Source organism: Gambusia affinis, linkage group LG19 (assembly GCF_019740435.1).
Source record: "Gambusia affinis linkage group LG19, SWU_Gaff_1.0, whole genome shotgun sequence".
In the NCBI taxonomy this organism is placed as follows: domain Eukaryota; kingdom Metazoa; phylum Chordata; class Actinopteri; order Cyprinodontiformes; family Poeciliidae; genus Gambusia; species Gambusia affinis.
Genome location: NC_057886.1, coordinates 5974947 through 5993040, shown reverse-complemented (window position 1 = coordinate 5993040; position 18094 = coordinate 5974947). Strand labels below are relative to the sequence as shown.

Sequence of the window (18094 nt, the reverse complement as noted above, 5' to 3'; positions counted from 1 at the left end):
CAGTGAATTGTCGCTTCTTTGCTACCGGAGTAAACAAAGAATACAGAAGACTATAAGTGTGACTGTATATATGTATAAGTACATTCAGGTTTTACTGGTGTAGGTGTAGAAAAAAAATAGAATAGATATAACATAAATAACATAATGCTATGTATATACAAGAGGCAATAAGAAAAACAATATTGAACTATTTAGATGTTCAGTAAAGATATTGAACTTGGCTTAGAAGAAACTATTTCTGCGTCTGGCTGAAATTATTATGCTGAAAATGAGAAAATAAATGGTGGCATCGATGTTCACTCCCTCTAAACTAAAACTCTGGATTCGGTCTTTCTGGTCTCACATCGGACAGTTTTATTAGTTTAACTTTCATGACATTCCCTCATTTAGACCCTTCTGCTAATGCCGCAGTATTTAGGTAAATCTCATCTGATCTGTTTTTTATGTCTTTTTTTTTTTTATGTCTACTTTGTTGATTTATTGGAGTTTGAAGCTCGGTTTACTTTGTAAATAGAGGTTTCCACAGACTGCGTGAATCCTGCGTGTTTTGCAGCTGTCTGATCTGAGCAGTGTGCAGGCTACATCTGAAAATACAACCTCTTTCCTGTCAGCCTGCTGTCATATATGGGACACTAGAGCCCACAAAAAGACCCCCTGGAGGGGAAGGAAAAAAAAAAGGTGTTCACATTTATGCTACCTGACTTCTGCTGCTTGTTGAAAAATGGAAAGCTTGGAGAAATTCTGATTGTAAAACCGTCTTTTCATAGTTTCTTTAAGGAATGAAACTCAAAACATTTCTGTCGGTAATCCAAAAAGTGTTCACTGGTCATAAAAAAGCAAATATTTGCACGTTTGTCTCCAGTAGTTGACTGAAGCCTCACAAAAGGTTAGGTAGGGTGACTGGAATCACATGTCAGATGATTTCATTACCTAGATGTTGATACCTTATGTTTCTTTTTAATCAGTTTAAGATCTAGATCTTAATTGTCTTAAATTGAACGTAGCAAATCTTGCCGCAATCCATTTTGAGTGTCAATAGATGGATGTAGCCACAGCAACAAAGATTGGGTGAAAGTGTTTAAAAGAATTTAAAAAGCTGTCAAATGTTTACATTTACATCTTTCCGCCGTGTGTTACCTTTATTGAAGCACCTGTTGTTGGCTGCTCTTTCAACTCTTGTCAACCGACTCTCCAGGGACCAACACTGACTGCTCACATTACGGTTCCTCTGCGATACAGATATTGATTCCACACATCCATGACAGCATTGTTCTCTAAAGAGACAGATATTGACCTAATTTATGGTTTCGCCAGAAAATATTGGAAAAGTGACAAATCAGCACAACCTCACGGGTTTTCCTATCCAGGACTTTAGTGGTGCCAGTCGTCGTGGCAATAAGCCGCGCTGCATCTGCAGGAAATAGGCCCTCAAAGGTGTTTCTGCTGCACTCATAAAAAAACATTTTTTTCCTTTTTTTTGTTTTGTTTTTGGTCATAAGAATTCTTTGTGGTATTTTATTTCTCATCCCCAGATTTTGAGGAGGTGGAAACTCTTCTGCAGTGCAACCTGTCCTCTCTGTGCTGTCACCTGTCAGACTGGCCGTCTCTGCTGTGTGAATATCAAGAACCCAGGGCTGTCCAGTACTGCCTGGTGATGATGCTCTTCCTGGCTCTAAAGCAAGGAGACAGGTAAAATTATTCATGGTATCGACTGCAGCAAATAACTGTAAAAGAAACTAAACCATTTATGGCTTTAATCGTGTTTTGGAGACACTTTGGGGATGTGTAATAGCATTTTTTTTTTAGGAGCGCTTTCTTCTTCCCTGTCCTTGCGGCGTGCAGGATTAAAGAAACATATTACGTTTTCCTGTAAATCTATTGAGCAATATCTTCTTCTACATGGTGGGAGAGTTTTTATTTTCAATAGAAAATCTTTTTTTCTTGCATCACAAAGCTTTTCTCTCCTTGAAAATGGTCGCCAAGGAGAAGAGTGAGTCCACGTTGGCGCTCCTTTAGCCATTCCTACCACATGCTGCAAACTGCTTCTGCGAGTCGCTCTACTGTTGCCACACCAGGACGTAATCCACACACAATCTGCAGCGCAAACCGCCTCGTGTTTTATTTAAATGTCACGAACAAATAATTATTTCAGCGTAACGTGACAACCGCCTTTCTTATCCAGTCTCTTGTGGAGAGTAGTTTGATAAGAAAAGCAATGGAAGTTCAGACTGGCCGCCTATAGCCACATGCAGTGTATCTGCACTGCTACAAAAGGAGCCTTTGATCAGGAAAGTCATTTACTGGCTGCCGAGTTTCTCTGGGGAGAACTATATAAACTGTGCTGCGGGAATCAATTGCAAAAGTACAGTGTCACCAAACTTTGTTCTGCTCACTGCCAGTGGAAAAACATTCATCTTCGCTGTAGTTTATTGCCAGAACTTCTAAGTTACACAAACCTTAATGTTGCTGAATGTGCCCCAGAAATTAGAACTTGGGCCTTTATTATTTATCTCCACAAATACCTTTTGGGAAGTTTCCACATGATTTTCTATTTTACAAGTTTTTCTGTTTTAAAAAAAAAAATCTTTTTTTATGGGACTCTGCTGCTTCTGGTTCAAGATGTTTTTCTCCACATGTGAGATACCGCATAATGTTTTATAACCTAACCAACTTCTCCAACACTTTCTCCCTGACCTTTGGTCTTCATGATGCTGTTTATTGACTAATGTTCGCTAGCAAATAGCTTCATAGAGCAGCTATTTTTAAATTGAAGTTAAATTATGCCCCGATTGACTCTATTTACAGTTTAGGTCAATTTTTTTAAGGCAATTGTTGGTGCTGGATTTTATTTTGAGGTACCGGAGTCAAGCAGAGGTGAGTTCAACTGGACACTGAACATCTCAGACATTTTAATTATTAAAGAAAAAAAACAAGAAATTTGAATTTTTCTCGCAAGCTATGTTTCCAATGACCATATATTTGCACAGTTTGAGGTTTCAAAAATAAATTTGCTTCAAGGAGAAAGGCCAATTTCGAAAAATCTCCTATATTGATAAAAAGTTTTTTGGGGTTTTTTGTTTTTTTTGGCCAAATCAAAATTGGTTTATTTCGTAAAAGTGCAAAGGAGACAATTTTTTTATCACACGAGTGACATGATCAACAACTGAATGTTCCCAAACTATAAAAAAGACAACAGGAAGTAGTTGGATTTTCGTGGATACGGCTTGTCTCATCACGTGAACAAACTTAATCACATATGATTCTAATTGTGTTTCTTATTTAACGGAAACACCACACATTGCAATTTATTTATTTTTGTATTTTTTCCAGCATTTCAGCATGTATCAAAGTTTTGCATGACATCAGATACGGAAACGCAGCTACATTCAAACACTACTTCATGTCACCTCAGGTTTCTTTACAATATTCCTCTTAATGTGACGAAATTTTTAAAAAGGTACAGAGTGCAGATAGGCTTGTAAGGGAGTGTAAAAAGTGTAAATGTTGTTTATCCACCTTGCTTCAGTTGTAATTCAGTGTTGCCGTATCTGTGAAACGTTATATGCATGGTTGACATTCTCAAGGTGGAGTTTAACAGTGCAGGGTGAGATGCACTGCTACGTTGCGTCAGATCAGGTTTTTATTTCTGCCACACTGCTACAGCACACTCACTGTGTTTTTAAGTAGATATTTTATGCCCCTCAGAAATGTTTGTTTGTCCTCTTAAAAGTTTTATCTGTCTTTCTGTTGATCTGTGGGTTAGCTTTACCTCCAGGGTAGGGCAATAAAAGCCTCTCCTTGCCTTTTTTTTGTGATCTCACCAAGATTTACAAGTAGGAGATCCACATTTTATTCTGTCTCTGCTTACAGATCAGAGTGTCTGAAATCGTCCTGCCTGGATCTGTTTTTGTGTGTTTCTGTCTGACAGAAACCAGTAGAGGAGGACGTTTGTAGCCTTTTCACACACCTGTGTGTGCCAGCTGCCTGTAATCTCACAAAAGTCCAAATGGAGGCTGTAAATGTGATCCTGTGAGTTGGTAGGTCGTGGCATTGCTGTGTGTTTGTGTTTGCGACACCCAGGCTGCTCCCGGACCAGGCCGTGTTCTCCAGTGTGGTGGTGCTGCTGCAGTCGGTGCAGGAGCAGGGCGACTGCGTCCTTCCCCGCTCTGTTCTCCGCTCTGCCCTCTACTTGCTGGCAGTGACCCAAGACAGGAGCCCGAGTCTCAACGGGGTAAGTCCGATCAGCTCACCAAACAGAGAAGGACACGCGGTTGCTCTGCGACAGCTGCAATGCACAACTTCATCAACCTCACTGTTTGGCGTTGTTGCACCCTTTTTAATAATGCCCTCACTGCTGAGGAAACGAGGCTTCAAGCTCTCGGACGTACACAATTCAAATGTCCGGGTCCGTAAGACGTGAAAAAATATTTATATTTTGCTGAATTATTTAAAATATGTTTATACATGTAATGTGTTCAGATGAAAACATTGCATGTATTTTTAAAAATTTAAATGTGCAATAAGTTGGTTTCATAAATTTGCCCTCCCTGAAACTGATTTTTAGACGCAAAGTTTGAGTTTTGAGTTGAGTGTTTCACCTTCTACCAGCAGTGTAGCATTAAACCCAATTCAGCTGTTCTGGTAGGATTTGTTTTGTTTTGTTACAATAATTTATTTGTGTCCTTGAGCTGAAGTCAGGGTGCAGAGGATCAAAAGTATCTCACTATCCTTTGTTGCCAGTGATGATACAATTGCGCAAATTGGAATCGTAAAAATAAATTTGCCTCCGCTGCGCCCCGAAACACAATCAATTAAAAAAAATTAAAAATTATATTTTTCAATTAAAGGGTTTTGCGCCAGGATGAGATTGTTTTTTTTAGCCATATTTAAATTTGTGTATTTTGCAAAACTGAAACGTAAACACTTCTAAACAGTACTAACAAGCTTATTTACATGTACCAGAGCCCTCACAGGTATTGCTCAGTTAATGAAAATTTAAGTTTGTCATTCGAGTTGAGTCCAAAACTCTTCTCTAAAATCACCAACTACAATTCCTGCTTCTATATTCTTCGCTCCCCAGTATAAGAGACAAGTCGCTACAACCCCTGAGAAGATGCTGACGTCGCCTCTGACCACCAGCTTGTGGGTTTTTTTGCCAAAAAGAAAAATCCTAGCGCCGCTAAAATCTGATGATAAAACATCCAAAGGTGTAAATACTTTTTAAAGGCACTGTAAATGCAAATTTGCTGAAGAGGCTAGATTTCTTCTGTTGTGAATTTGAGAATAACAGTTTATGAACAGTTTATTCAAACGTAGGAACGATAGAGCTGTCAACTTGAGTTGATTCACACATTCAAATGTGTTATCAACCAAAGTAGTAAAGATTTCCACAACGCGCTCTCTTTAAGCCACTACAGAATCTAATTAATTATTAGTAATTATTTCCAGTATTTTTTATCTGCTAAGCCATTATTCCACTCCAACAATTGCATTTTCTAGCCATGTCAAATAGTCTAAGCTATAAATAGACTCCCGTTTTTTTGTTTTGTTTTGTTTGGTTTTTTTCACCAACTCAGCTCTCACATTCTAAGGAAAATATTTAATCACTCTGCTTTCTTTATGAAAGCTTCAATGGCAGCCAGCGCTGTTTCGTTGTGTCCAGGTTTTATCAGAACGACAGTACCCAGACTGACGGATTTCCTGCGCACAGAGGCAAAGCTCAGCAGAAGCTCGATCTCTCTCTCCGAGATTTAATGTAAAAATCATTAAAGTGGAAGTCACGGGACGCTCATAATCCAAGATTAACCAGCGTTATCCATCTTTATGCACAAAAATCTCCCCGTGCTCTCCATGATCCGGCACCCGTCTTAATCTTTAATATATTTTATCTAATGCTAAGCAGAACAAATAACATTATCTGGAAATGTGTGCTGCTTTATTTCAAAGAGCATTAAACAGCTTTTCTGAAAGTGCTCAGAGGTAAATATTTTCTGAAAGATTAGATTATGTCATATCAACAGGGTCGATATTAAATTAGGCTGTTCTGACTCAGCTTGGTTTAAAAGCAGTCTCTCCCTGCTTTGTATATTTTTCTCGAAGAAAGCCCTGTGCCTTCATCATGCTTCTTTTCGCTGATCTTTTTTTTTAGGCTCATTTGAAGACGGTTAGCAAAGCGCTGTTGTCCTGCCAGAGCTTCGCCTCCCTCTACAGCCACCACCCTGCGCTGCTCCACTTCATCTGGCGCTATCCAGAGCTAGCGCAGAACTATGGAGCCCTGGTCCTGGAGCTCTGGTTGGCCAAGAAATCGCAGACAGCAGCAAGGCAGGACACGGTACATACACGATGCTACAGCTGCATCTAATGATTGTTTTAGTTAGTGCTTAACCTATCAATTAGTCACGCGATTAATCAGATTTTTTTTAAAAATCAGTACACTCTGCAGATTTTTCATTTAAGCCTTTAAACCTTTAAGTCCTAAACGTAGCGCCGGCGGTTCAGCCACCGTAATTCCGCCACATTTTTCGCTATCTGAACATTTTCAGCTGGACCACTTTATGAGTTTTGGGTACAACATATTTACAAAGGTTTTATTTTCATCTCGAATCGAAAATGTGACTTATTTTTTTGGTACAGATTTGGCTTAATTACTTATCTGAGTGTTATTTTTTTTTATTGTGTATACTTCAGTCATCAATTAATCGATTGCGAAATTAGTTGACGATTATTTTGAATAACTTATTAATCACGATTAATCCAATTAATCGTTCCAGCCATACTCTATATTGTAATTAATAATAAAACAACCTTAATAGTGAACCTTAATTTCTTTCCGGATCTTGCGATCGGAATAATGAAAAGTTTTTTGGGATATTACTCCTGTTTGCAGGCAGGTGTGCAGCAGAGTAATGTAAACACAGGAAGCCAAACACATCAGCAGGAGCAGAATCAGGAGCCAGACTGGGAAACCTCAGAGCTGCTGGCTCTTATGGAGAAATACCCAAATGTGATGCTGACCCTTTTGGTGAGACTAAGAAATTATTGTTACAGTTTAGAAATTTGTAAACCTTAAAATTAGCATTTAAAATCTATCCCGTTTTCCGCAGGTGCTATTGTAACTTCTTTTCTTTACTGCAGTTATTTATTTTTTTTAAAGGTGATGCTTCTGCTGTTTTGCCTGTGTTCATACAGGACATGGTTGTTGTCGGCGGAGAAGCTCCTGTTGCAGAACATGTCCTGCATGTGCTAAAGGTTCTTTTGCTTGGACAAAGAGAGTTTGCGACAGATTTGTGCACAAGTCTTAGGCCAGCCCTGCTGCAGGCTTTGCAGTGGATCAGCGTGGACAACGTGGCTAATGGGCCGGGACAAGGTCACGCTGCAGCAGGTACAAAACGTAATCCAAAATCACGGGTATAAAGATTTGCACAGCCATTATAGAAATAGAAAGATGGCTATTACATCACAATAAAAGACCATTTACTAGCTTGAACAGAATATTGTAAAATATATTGGATTAAATCTATAAAACAAAGCAGTCAAATGAAATTGAATTATCCCTGCAGAAATAAAGTTGTCCTTGCTTGTAGGGCACTGATAAACCCAACAGATTAGTTCATTTGAAATTTATCCGCCTCAGTTCTAGATTCTCTCTTTCTGTGTTTCTTTTAGAATGTACACACGTTGGTAAAATTTCATCACTGATTCAAGTTTGCAAGATAATTTCATATTTTACTCAGACAAACTCCAATTCATCTTCATATATGCGTCAGATAAACAACTCCGGACTGGACTGACACGCATAATACTCACACTGTCAGGTTTAATTAGTGGGTTTCTTCCTACAGGGGATATTTATTGCTGTAGATAAAATGTATTCATCGCTCCACCACTCAACGAACACGAAAGGATTTCACTCATTGCTTCAGGGGGAGGTTTAAATCCATTCATCGTAAGCGAGAATGTAATATTAAATATCGACTTGAATGATTTTTTTGTTGTTTTTTTTTTTGCTGTGGTCTGATTATGCAGCATACATAACACATAGCAAATTATTAGGTCAAGTGTTTGTGCACTGATGCAACCAGATTGTTGGTTTTCCAGTCGATGTGTCCATAAAGTGACATTTTCATGTAGAAATAGTTCTGAAAATGTTTCATTCTTGAATTTTAAGTCACACAAAGCCGACATCTTGTAGTGATTTGAATTTTTCTGTGTGTTTGTTTTGGTTTCTGTGTTTTGGTGGAGTCTCTGTGTTGTCCCGTCTGCCCCTTGATTAGTGACACCTGTCTCTTGTTTCCCCTGATTGTCTCCCTGTGTATTTAAACCCACCTGTGTTCCTTGTTCCTCGTCGGGTCCTTGTCAGGTTTTGTGTCTCGGTTTGTTGTTCTCATGTCTATTGGACTGCCAGTCATGAGCTTTCAGCCTTCAGCTCTTTCTGTGCTGCCTGGACAATGGATTGTGTATTTCTTCATTAAATTCATCATTTCTTCACTTCAACCTGGATCCACCGAGTCTGCCTCACCGCAGTTCATGACGGATCTGTTTATTTAGTTTGATTTCTTCAGTTAGTTTGTTGGATGAATTGTTTGTTTTTGTTTCAAACATCTCGTCCTTAATGACGCTCTACCTCGTGTCTCTATAACCTTTATTTAAAGAAGTGTGTAATAATGAAAATGGTTAATTGGGGAGTGTTAACTTTCTGAATCCACTCCGTATTTTGACATATTAAATCGTCCTAACTACTAGCATTAGCATAGGTTTTGTCACACTGTGGCAAACTTGAGTAATCTTACTATGGTTCTATCTGGAAATATACATGACGTTGGCACTAAAATTGGTGATCATTTTTTCCCCATGTATTTATTGGGCCGATAAAAGTGGACCTATAATAACAAACAATATTTCTGTGTTTTCAAAATTTATTTCTTTTTTTAACGCAATTAAAATCACAGGTGAATAAGTTGTTCACGCGAGAAACGATTAAGAAACATGCTGCGCCTTCTTCGTCCTACCACTTCCTGTCGTCTTCTTCGTTGTTTCTTCCAGTAGCAACTGCCGGTCGTTGATCATGTGATTCTCGTGGTGCGGAAAAAGTGCCTCCATTGCAGTTTAAAAACCACTTCATCCCGGCGACAATTTTTTTCTGTCGATATACGGGAGTGGCCATGTTTCTGTTAAGCAAATTTGTTTTTATAATTCAATTGAATTTGCACAATTATATGGCCAATAAAACACAACCTTTATAGCAGGGGTGTCAAACTCCAGTCCTCAAGGGCCGGTGTCCTGCAACTTTTAGATGTGCCTCTGCTGCACCACAGCTGTTTAGAATAATTAGGTAATTAGCAAGGCTCTGGAGAACTGATCTACACAAGGAGGAGGTAATTAAGCCATTTCATTCGGGTGTTTTGTACCTGTGGCACATCTAAAAACTGCAGGACACCGCTCTTGGGGACTGGAGTTTGACACCCCTGTTTTATAGGAAAACATCACATTTAAGACAGAAAAACAAAGGTGGGTGTGAGAGCATTTGGGTTGCCATACAGAAATGTGACCCCAAAGACACACAGGTCACAAAACGTTCTGAAATAATTATAAGGGTGGCATGAAGTGCATGTGAGAATAAAACCTGGAAAGGTGTCTGTAAGGTCAGAAATGAAAATAAAAACTTTACTCCAGCTCCGACAAACCTGATCCAAATGGTTCAAGTTCAAACGTCCAAGCTCTGCAGAGTAACGCTTAATGAACCAGCATTGGATTCAGGTGTTGAGTCAGAGAAAGGACTAAAACATTGACTCTTGATCACCGACTGTAGAACACCACTGAGCTTTGACTTATCAGATATTCTGTGAACTTGAGCTGCAGTTTTAAAGCACTATGCCAGTCGTGTAATGAAAAGTAGAGAGGCGGCTGCTGGAGGGAAAAACACACACACACACACACACACACACTACAACTTACTACTGAGCCCTGCCGAGACAGCAGCAGAGCTGTTAAGTGATCTCGAAGGTAGTTTGGCACGGCGTGTTTTTGCAAAGCTTAATGGAAAGCACTTAGTTTAATTATTTTCAAATCTAAAAGAAAAGTCTTTGAAAAAAAAAAAAGTAGCTGCGCTGAGTTATGTTTATGGGATCATTTTCCCTGGCTCCAGTTTTCTTTACAAATAGTGGCTAATTATTAGATACAATGTTTCTTAAGGTGTTTTCAGGTATATTTATGCTGCGTTCTCTCCTGTATCTTTTAAATAGGTCATTAGAAAACATTTAAAATAGATGTACACAGAGTTAAGATTAATTTAAGTCCTAATGCTTTACTAAAATATTATGTTGCAGGTGTTTACGGCTGTTTTAAAATAAAGTTTGTAACAAATATTCTTCCATAACGCTTTGAAGAGCATTGGAGTGTAATTAAGAACAAAGCTATTGAACATTAATGAAAACGTAGAATCATACATTTTAACCTGCTGCCATCATCTCAGTAATCTCAAGTTTAGTCTGATTTAATGTCACAGTAAAATACCAAACATTTTGTCTTTGCAGTGTATGTAACTATGGAAAGAACATTATTGAGCTCCTCAGACACACTCGTTGATATTTTTAGTATTAACAAATAACGCTGGGGAAAAAGCAGATTGTGTAAAGTAAACATTTAAATTCTGTTTCGCTTTTATTCAAGCCTCTGCTGTTAGAAGGGGGGGGAGGCAGAAGTCTCTTCTGAAAAGGTGAATAAATTCATTAAAATGATTTTCCTGAAGTCTTTCTTGACTACCGTCGGACCAGACGATCATCAATTTCATTTATGTAGCATGGATTCCCCTCTGACAGCAAAGCCAGTGTGATGTAACGCACTTGTTTACCTAGATAGAACTGCCATATTGATTTAGTTTCTTCAATTTCAGTATTGCTCTGCCTTCAGGGCGGAGATTAAAATTTTTTGTGCACATTGTTTATTTGGAAAAATAGCTTCAGATTCACTGTTTAAACAGCATAACCTCGTCGTTAGGTAGACAACAGTGGATCAGATCTGGTTAATATGAGACGGCTCATATTTTCATCGCATTACCGACAGAGGCCGTGTGTTTTCTCTGAATTACTGATTTCCAAATACAGAAAACAAACTTTGTGGAGGCAAACTGATGCTGCGGAGAAGGCAGTTCTTTTTTTTTTTTTTTTTTTTTTAATTAATAGTTCTCACTTTTTTTCTTTTTCCCCTCCAGGGGGTCTTTTTGTGGGCTCTAGTGTCCCTTATATGAGAGTAGACTGACAGGAAAGTGGGAAGGAGAGGGGGGAAGACATGCAGCAAACGTCGGCTGTGTCCGGGAATCGAACCCGCGACGGCTGCGTCGAGGACTGAAGGCCTCCAAATGTGGGTCGCGCTATCCCCTACGCCACCACAGCACGCCCGAGAAGGCAGTTCTAATTAGGCGCACACCTCCGTGACATTTTCAGCGAGCCTCCGCAACTGGCCTCTGCATCACTGGAGCAGGAATCTCCTCATGTTGTTTTGTGAACAACAAAATAACAAAACACGGTTTGAATCTTAATGAGGTATCAATTAGAAATTCAAGCAAAAACCATCACATAGGAGGCGCTTACGAAACGCTAATGTTTATTCAAGCAAAAAACAGCACTATTTTTTTTCCCATCGTTTAAGCTTCGGTTGTGTGGAAGTTGGACAGATACGTACTGCGCCCTGAGAGGATTTCACTGCAGAGTTTATTTGACCAGGTTAATGAGAACAGCTGAAGGGCAGAAACAGCAGCAGGCCAGCCGAGGCTTCAGCAACTGTTGCTGCTGTTAGCCTCTGACTGCTCTCTGCTCGTTTAGCGTCTGCGGGGAATTAAAGATAGCTATCTTTGCACATGTTCAAGTACAGTTCAATGTAATTTGCATTAATACACGCTCTATATTAGCTCCCATGTGGCAGCATCTCCAGGGGAGATATTTTAGTGCAATGCTCTCCAGCAATAAAAAAGAAGAAAAGACTGCTGGCCTTTTCTGTGTAACCGCTTCGTTTTCTCATCTCTTCGATTCCTTCTTCCTCCCCGGATTGGGACGCAAAGTATTCACTTTGCTCGATTGCAAACCGAAACGTGATTAGATCCAGATGTGAATTTAGGAGTTTTCTCCAAACTAAACTGTTAGTTTAAAGCCATATTCTGTCCTTTTGGCTTTGACAAATGCTCTGAGAACATCCTTTGGGCTAAAGAATGAGTTTATGCTAATTCTAGATGAGAAGTGGAAGTCTTTAAGCTTCGCTGGTCTCTTGTCTTCCTCACACAGTACTCCGCTTTCTCATTATTTGTATGCCTTGTGTTTTATTTTCCCCCGTCTGTGTCAAGCGGCCAGCTCGCTCCCCGTGGTTCTGAAGCTGCTTTGTCTGACGCAGGCCAGTGACCCGCCTTCATCCTCCATCTACAGCAACATGGAGGGAGTGTGTTTCAAGCTGCTCTATCACGGTGAGATGGAAATGTAGCGTTAATAACTCCCTTTGTCACATTTACCTAGACCGTCTGCGTCGTCGTCTAACTCCCCGCTTTTGACGTAACGCTTCATGAAAGCGCAGAAAAACATTTTGGGTTTCAGAGGAACGTTCCCAGAAATACAGCAGAAGAGATACTAAACTAGTTTGTTTTTGTAGATTATGGAAGCATAAGTGTACAGTACATCAACAAGTAAAGTTTATGATGTTCCTCTTTTGCTTTCTCGCATTTTGCTGTGTCATAATCACAATTTTTACAGTAGTTTGTTAGGATTTTATGGAATTGATTGGATTTTCTGTACTTTGTTAGAATAAAACCTTTCCTTTCGAAGGAGGTTGCCACGGTTACAAGAATGTTGACGATTATCGCATCGATGTTAATTCTCAGTGCTGTGAGAACCCTACTTTGAACACAAATGCATCTCCGTCTGAATGCAAAATTCAAAAGCGCGTTCTAGTTGGTGTTGCCGTGTTACAAAAGCCAAGAGCAAATGTTTTCCGCGTATCCTTCTCGTTTAGCTCACTTCTTTAGTTTCAGTGAGTTCATGAAACGAGTTCATTTCCCGATGGTTTTCTCGAGGTAGCCTGCACAACGGCATGCGCTTGAAGAATGAAATCGAGATTAACACACACCAATCATCGCAGAATCTCGAGAAAGCAACGTTTGTTTTCTCGAGACTGACTCGTTGTCTCGAGGAAACCATCGGGGAAAAAGGAAAGTTTGTGGTTGTCGCATGACAACATGTGACCAAAGGGGCGTAGTCAGTTTTTAAACACTGGTGCTAACACGGCCATCTTTGCCACAAAGTATGTTTCACATGGTGTGTTTTATTGTTTTTATTATTCATTGACACATGTTTAATTGTTGTGTTTGTGTAACAAATATGATTACTTTTAAAATTGCAGATTTTGTTACAGAGGATTAACACACTCATTAAGTTACTCGGCCTATGAGAACGTAATTAATTTTGTTGATGGGCGTGTGTGTGTGTGTGTGTGTGTTTTGTGTCAGTGAGTAGCCTAGCTGGGATGCTGAAGCCTACTAACACAGAGAGCCTGCTGCCTGCCTTCAACTTCTTGCAGTGCTGCCTGAGTCTGTCCCCAGCACACAGCAGTGACCGAGGTGAGGCACCTTTCTGTCTGAGTCGGCTCCCGTTTATTTCTGTTGCTGTTTCTCTTGACGTCGCTTCGTTTATAAGCGGTGCCTGTTTTTTTGTTATTGTTTTTTTTGTTTGTTTTTTTTACCCCTGATCAAAACGTCAAGACTGAGGAAGGAATTATTCGCATTCTGTACTGGTGGCGTCTAACCAGGTTAATGGTTAGAGTTCCAAAAACAAAATGGCAGCAAGAGAAAAAAAAATAAAAATAGAGTAGATACATTTTGGCGTTAAACTCGTTAGGGATTCACACTGTCGTGAATCCCCGATGAGAATGTGGAAAAAAGACTTTCTGTCTTTAAACACGGAAGGATTGTTGCACTGACAATCATTTTAATCTTCTTAGCTGTTTCAAGGGGTTGTTATGGTATGTAAAAGTGATGTAGCAATGTGAATAAATGTTGCAGTTTAAGCAATGGCTTGTGATAAATGATAATAATTAATGTAATAATTAAAAAGTCTCGCTGTTTTTCCTGTTTGCAGCAAAACAGTTGCTTCTGGTCAGTTTCTGCTGTTTGATAGTAAAACTTAGTTATAGTTTAAAACCGAAACCACATTACCACCTCTTTACCTTATGAAACTGTTCATGCTGCATTAAACAAATGTCACTGAATATATTACAGGTGTAGACCATGAATGCATAGTAAATAGTAATTAGTTTATTCTTATTGCAGTACAGCAGGGGTCACCAACACGGTGCCCGCGGGGACCTTGTCAGTCGAACCGTTCTACAAATACCCACTGTCATTAGGCAGCACTGCCAAAGAAATTATTTAATTTAATCTTTTTACATCGACGTGATAACATTTGTTTATATTTAGAGTTTAAAAAAAAGGAAATGATAAAAATGTTTAAGATAAGTTGCTTTATGTATAAAACTCTTTCCTACGGTTGAAGTTCAGAACTACGCGAAGACGCCTGCAGGATTTTATCGGAGGGCAACAGCGCCTGCAGCTGTACAGCTGTACGAACTCTGTGAACCTTGAGATCTTTCTTCAAGTAAAAAAAGAAAAGAATAATTTCTGGAATTTTTATTATTTAACCCTCTTTACAATTAACAAAATTGTGGAGGAAAAAAAAGCTCTATTGTGCCAAAACATCTTGTACGAAGCGCACATCTGTGTGAGTCTTTTTAACGCTTTAAATTCTCTCTATATATATTTTTTGTTTGCTTTTTTGTTTAATGGTTGACCAAAAACCATTAAACAATGAATTAATCTCCCTGCTGTTTTTTTTTTTATACCTGCTCTTTTTTCTTCATCTTGCATTTTGAAGCTTAATGTCCAACATGGTTTTAATTCAAAGTTATGAAACGTTAAAGCTTTTTCCCCCGATTTTAATATTCATATCAAGAATCCAAACCCTACTTAATAAATTTCTCCGTCCTCTGCGATAGGGTTTCATCGTTTCATTATTACACCTCAAAAAATTTGAAGATGGAGAAAAATTTCAAATTTTTAAGATCTCATTTATTATATAGATTCATTAAGCATTAAATACTTTTTTTTTTTTTTTTTTTTTTAATTTTGACGACTACAGCTTCCAGATAATGAAAACCAGAAATTGTGTTTTCAGAACATTGCATAGGATCAATAAAGAAATGACACTATATACAGAAATGTTTAAATTATTATTTAACTTATCAAACATGCCGCTATGTGATTGATAAACTCTTACTGCATTGCATGACTGCATTAGACACAAATGTTACAAAAGACTAAATGGTGAAAATGCTGGGTTTTTTTGCCGTGTTACCTGCGTCCTTAACTCTGATACTGACTTTTTCTTTTTTCTTTTCTTTTTTTTTTTTTTTTTTGCTAGTCATCCAGAGTGATGTTGATAAAGTTGCACCAAAACCTGCCTGCCTCTACTTGTCATGAACAGCAAGAACATTTTTACCTGCTCACACAGAATCATGTTGATTAATTTCCGGCTTTCCACAGGAACTGAAAAAAGCTCCTGTTAAAATTGAAATGGATAAATAAAAATGTGGCTTATCTCCCAAAAACAGATAAACTGAAAATTTACATATCACAATTTGATTGGGCTCATGCATTATTTAACAGAAATAAAAATTTGGATGGTTTTTATTTTATGCTGAATATTCTACATCCCAACCCTTTCTGACAAACGGTCCAGCGGAAATAAACATCAAATTAGACAAAACAAGCTTTATGGATTATCATCAATCTCTGCATGATGATTATGGAACAAAAACATTTTAGCAATTTCCCAAAACTCAGTCAGACAAAAAGTAATTAGTGCCTCAGCTCTGAATATTTTTTTAGTTTTTATTTGATTTGCAGATGAACTGCAAAACTTTGTTTGCAGTTTTGTGCTCTGCTCAGACTCGCACGGGAATCCAAACAACCCAAATAAAAAAATAAAAAAAAGTCTTCACTGAAATCAAAGACAAAACAAATATGTGAACAAAATTCCACGTACACACACACACACACACCCACGCACACGCACACACACACACACACACACACACACACCATTTGATGTGATTGGTTACACAAGTTGAATTTCCCTGCTCATGCCCCCACGGAAAAGAAAAACCTCAGCAGAGGTCAGCAATGAGCTGCATTGTGGTTAATAAGGTGGTGCTTGGTAGCAAGAGAGCAGGGATCCAGATGGGAGGGAAAGTCTTATTATGCCAGGAGTATTTTTTCTGTATTAGTGCTTCTGCTGCTGCAGCCTGTCGGTTTTCTCTCTCTGCTGCTGCTTCATGTGTGGTGAGTTCAGTTGTTTCAGCCTGAGGCCAGTGAGTGTTTGAGCCGATGGTGTGGCGCGCTGGGATCTTACCAGATTCCTGTTTGTGAAATGGAAATCTTCTGCCAGGATGAAGCTAACCCACACACACACACACCACGGTACTGCTGGGCCATGTTTTCTATGACTACAGCACAGATTTGCTGCGGCATCATTTTTGATAAGCTTAGGCGATGTAAAAACTACGACTGGGTCAGCTGTCCGTATCGATGTACGCTGCAAAAAGATGTCGTCATAACTTTTCAAGGATTCAAAGTCCTATTGATGAGATTCCAGAAAAACAGCAGGAGTAAGTCTTTTGTTTTAGAGAAACTGCTCTCTCTCCGTTAACGTAACACTATTTTGAAATTACTCTTAGCTCAACCAGCCTTCTACAATCAGCTTGTTACACTTTATAAAGAACAGAACTATAAAATGGTTCATTGTACAGGGGCATCACAATAACAATAAGAAAATAGTTCAGATAACTAGGGATGCACAATATTATCGGCATGGTATCGGTATCGACTAACATTAGATGTAAAATTTAATTTAAATTCTGCCATTCCATCAAAAATAACCAGTATAAATGGTGGTGGTTTTTATACGAGAAACCAGTGACGATGAAGCCTGCAGCACAGCACAGCGTCTTGACTAAGTGTCCAGGTGAAAATGTCAGCAGTGTGGAAGTTTTTTTTAAAGTGTCAGAAGCTGACAGCAGAACTGCTATTTGTAATGACTGCACAGCATCACTGATGAGAGGAGGAGCAACAACAAAGTCCTCCAGCACTTCGAACCTAATTAACCATTTCAAGAACCACCATTCAGATCATTGCGATGAGTTTACGATGGCCAAAAGGGAAAGTAAGAGATTAGTTAAAAACCTCACCAGCAGTCCATTCTACAAGCTCTGGATCAATATCGGTATTGGTATCAATTATTAGCCAAAAGAGTTTTAGGATATCGGCATATCGGATATCAACCAAAAGTCTTATATTGTGCATCCCTACAGAAAACAATACTTTTATAACATCAATCAGTGTGTTTTCTTTCAGCAGTTATTGTACAAATTGCTACTGTTATGTTTCTAATCCACTGCATTATGTTAAGCATTTTAGTTTTCAAAATTTGTCCTATTATTAAAATCCATATATTAGGGGTTAACAGATTGCAGTTTTTTTGGCCAATCATAATCTTTGAAAAATCTGACCTGCCGATTCTGAGCTTGACTGATGTTATTGTTGGGCTCTGGGGTTGTTTGAGTTTGGTTTTGGATTTTTGTCTTTTTTGCTGTCCCTTAGATTTTTCTATTTAGTTTGCCCTGTTTTCCACTCCTGTTCTTCCTTTGTGATTCTAGTTATGTTCCTTGTTTCTAGTTATTCTAGTTTATCATCTTTCTTTAGTCTAACTATTCTTTAGTTAGAATTAATTCCTATTTCCCTGTATTCTCTCCCTTGCTCTCCTGTGTCACTTTCTCTTTCCCCCTCCTCAGCCTGGCTCCTGCTTTTGCTGCTCACACCTGCAATTAATTAGCTCATCAGCCCACAACCTTCCTAGTATTTAAGCTCCTCTTTGTCAGTCACTACTTGCCTGTTCATCTCGTTACTTTCTTTACTTCACCACTCCTCATGGTCCTCTGTGATCTCCTCGCGTCTGATTTTTCTTTTTGCAATTTGGTTTCTGGTTTTTGTTTTATTAACCTCTAG

General features: G+C 38.8%; 1 protein-coding gene across 1 annotated transcript in view; it reads left to right on the top strand.

Annotated features, from left to right (window-relative positions):
* The window catches only part of LOC122821954 (meiosis inhibitor protein 1), a 34449-nt gene that overhangs the window by 233 nt on the left and 16122 nt on the right, over positions 1 to 18094 (top strand). Inside the window, exons 2-8 of the mRNA XM_044100289.1 lie at positions 1533 to 1689; positions 4081 to 4231; positions 6149 to 6331; positions 6887 to 7021; positions 7189 to 7381; positions 12335 to 12451; positions 13487 to 13597. Coding sequence (XP_043956224.1) covers positions 1533 to 1689; positions 4081 to 4231; positions 6149 to 6331; positions 6887 to 7021; positions 7189 to 7381; positions 12335 to 12451; positions 13487 to 13597 — 1047 coding nt within the window. The remainder of the gene's footprint in view (positions 1 to 1532; positions 1690 to 4080; positions 4232 to 6148; positions 6332 to 6886; positions 7022 to 7188; positions 7382 to 12334; positions 12452 to 13486; positions 13598 to 18094) is intronic.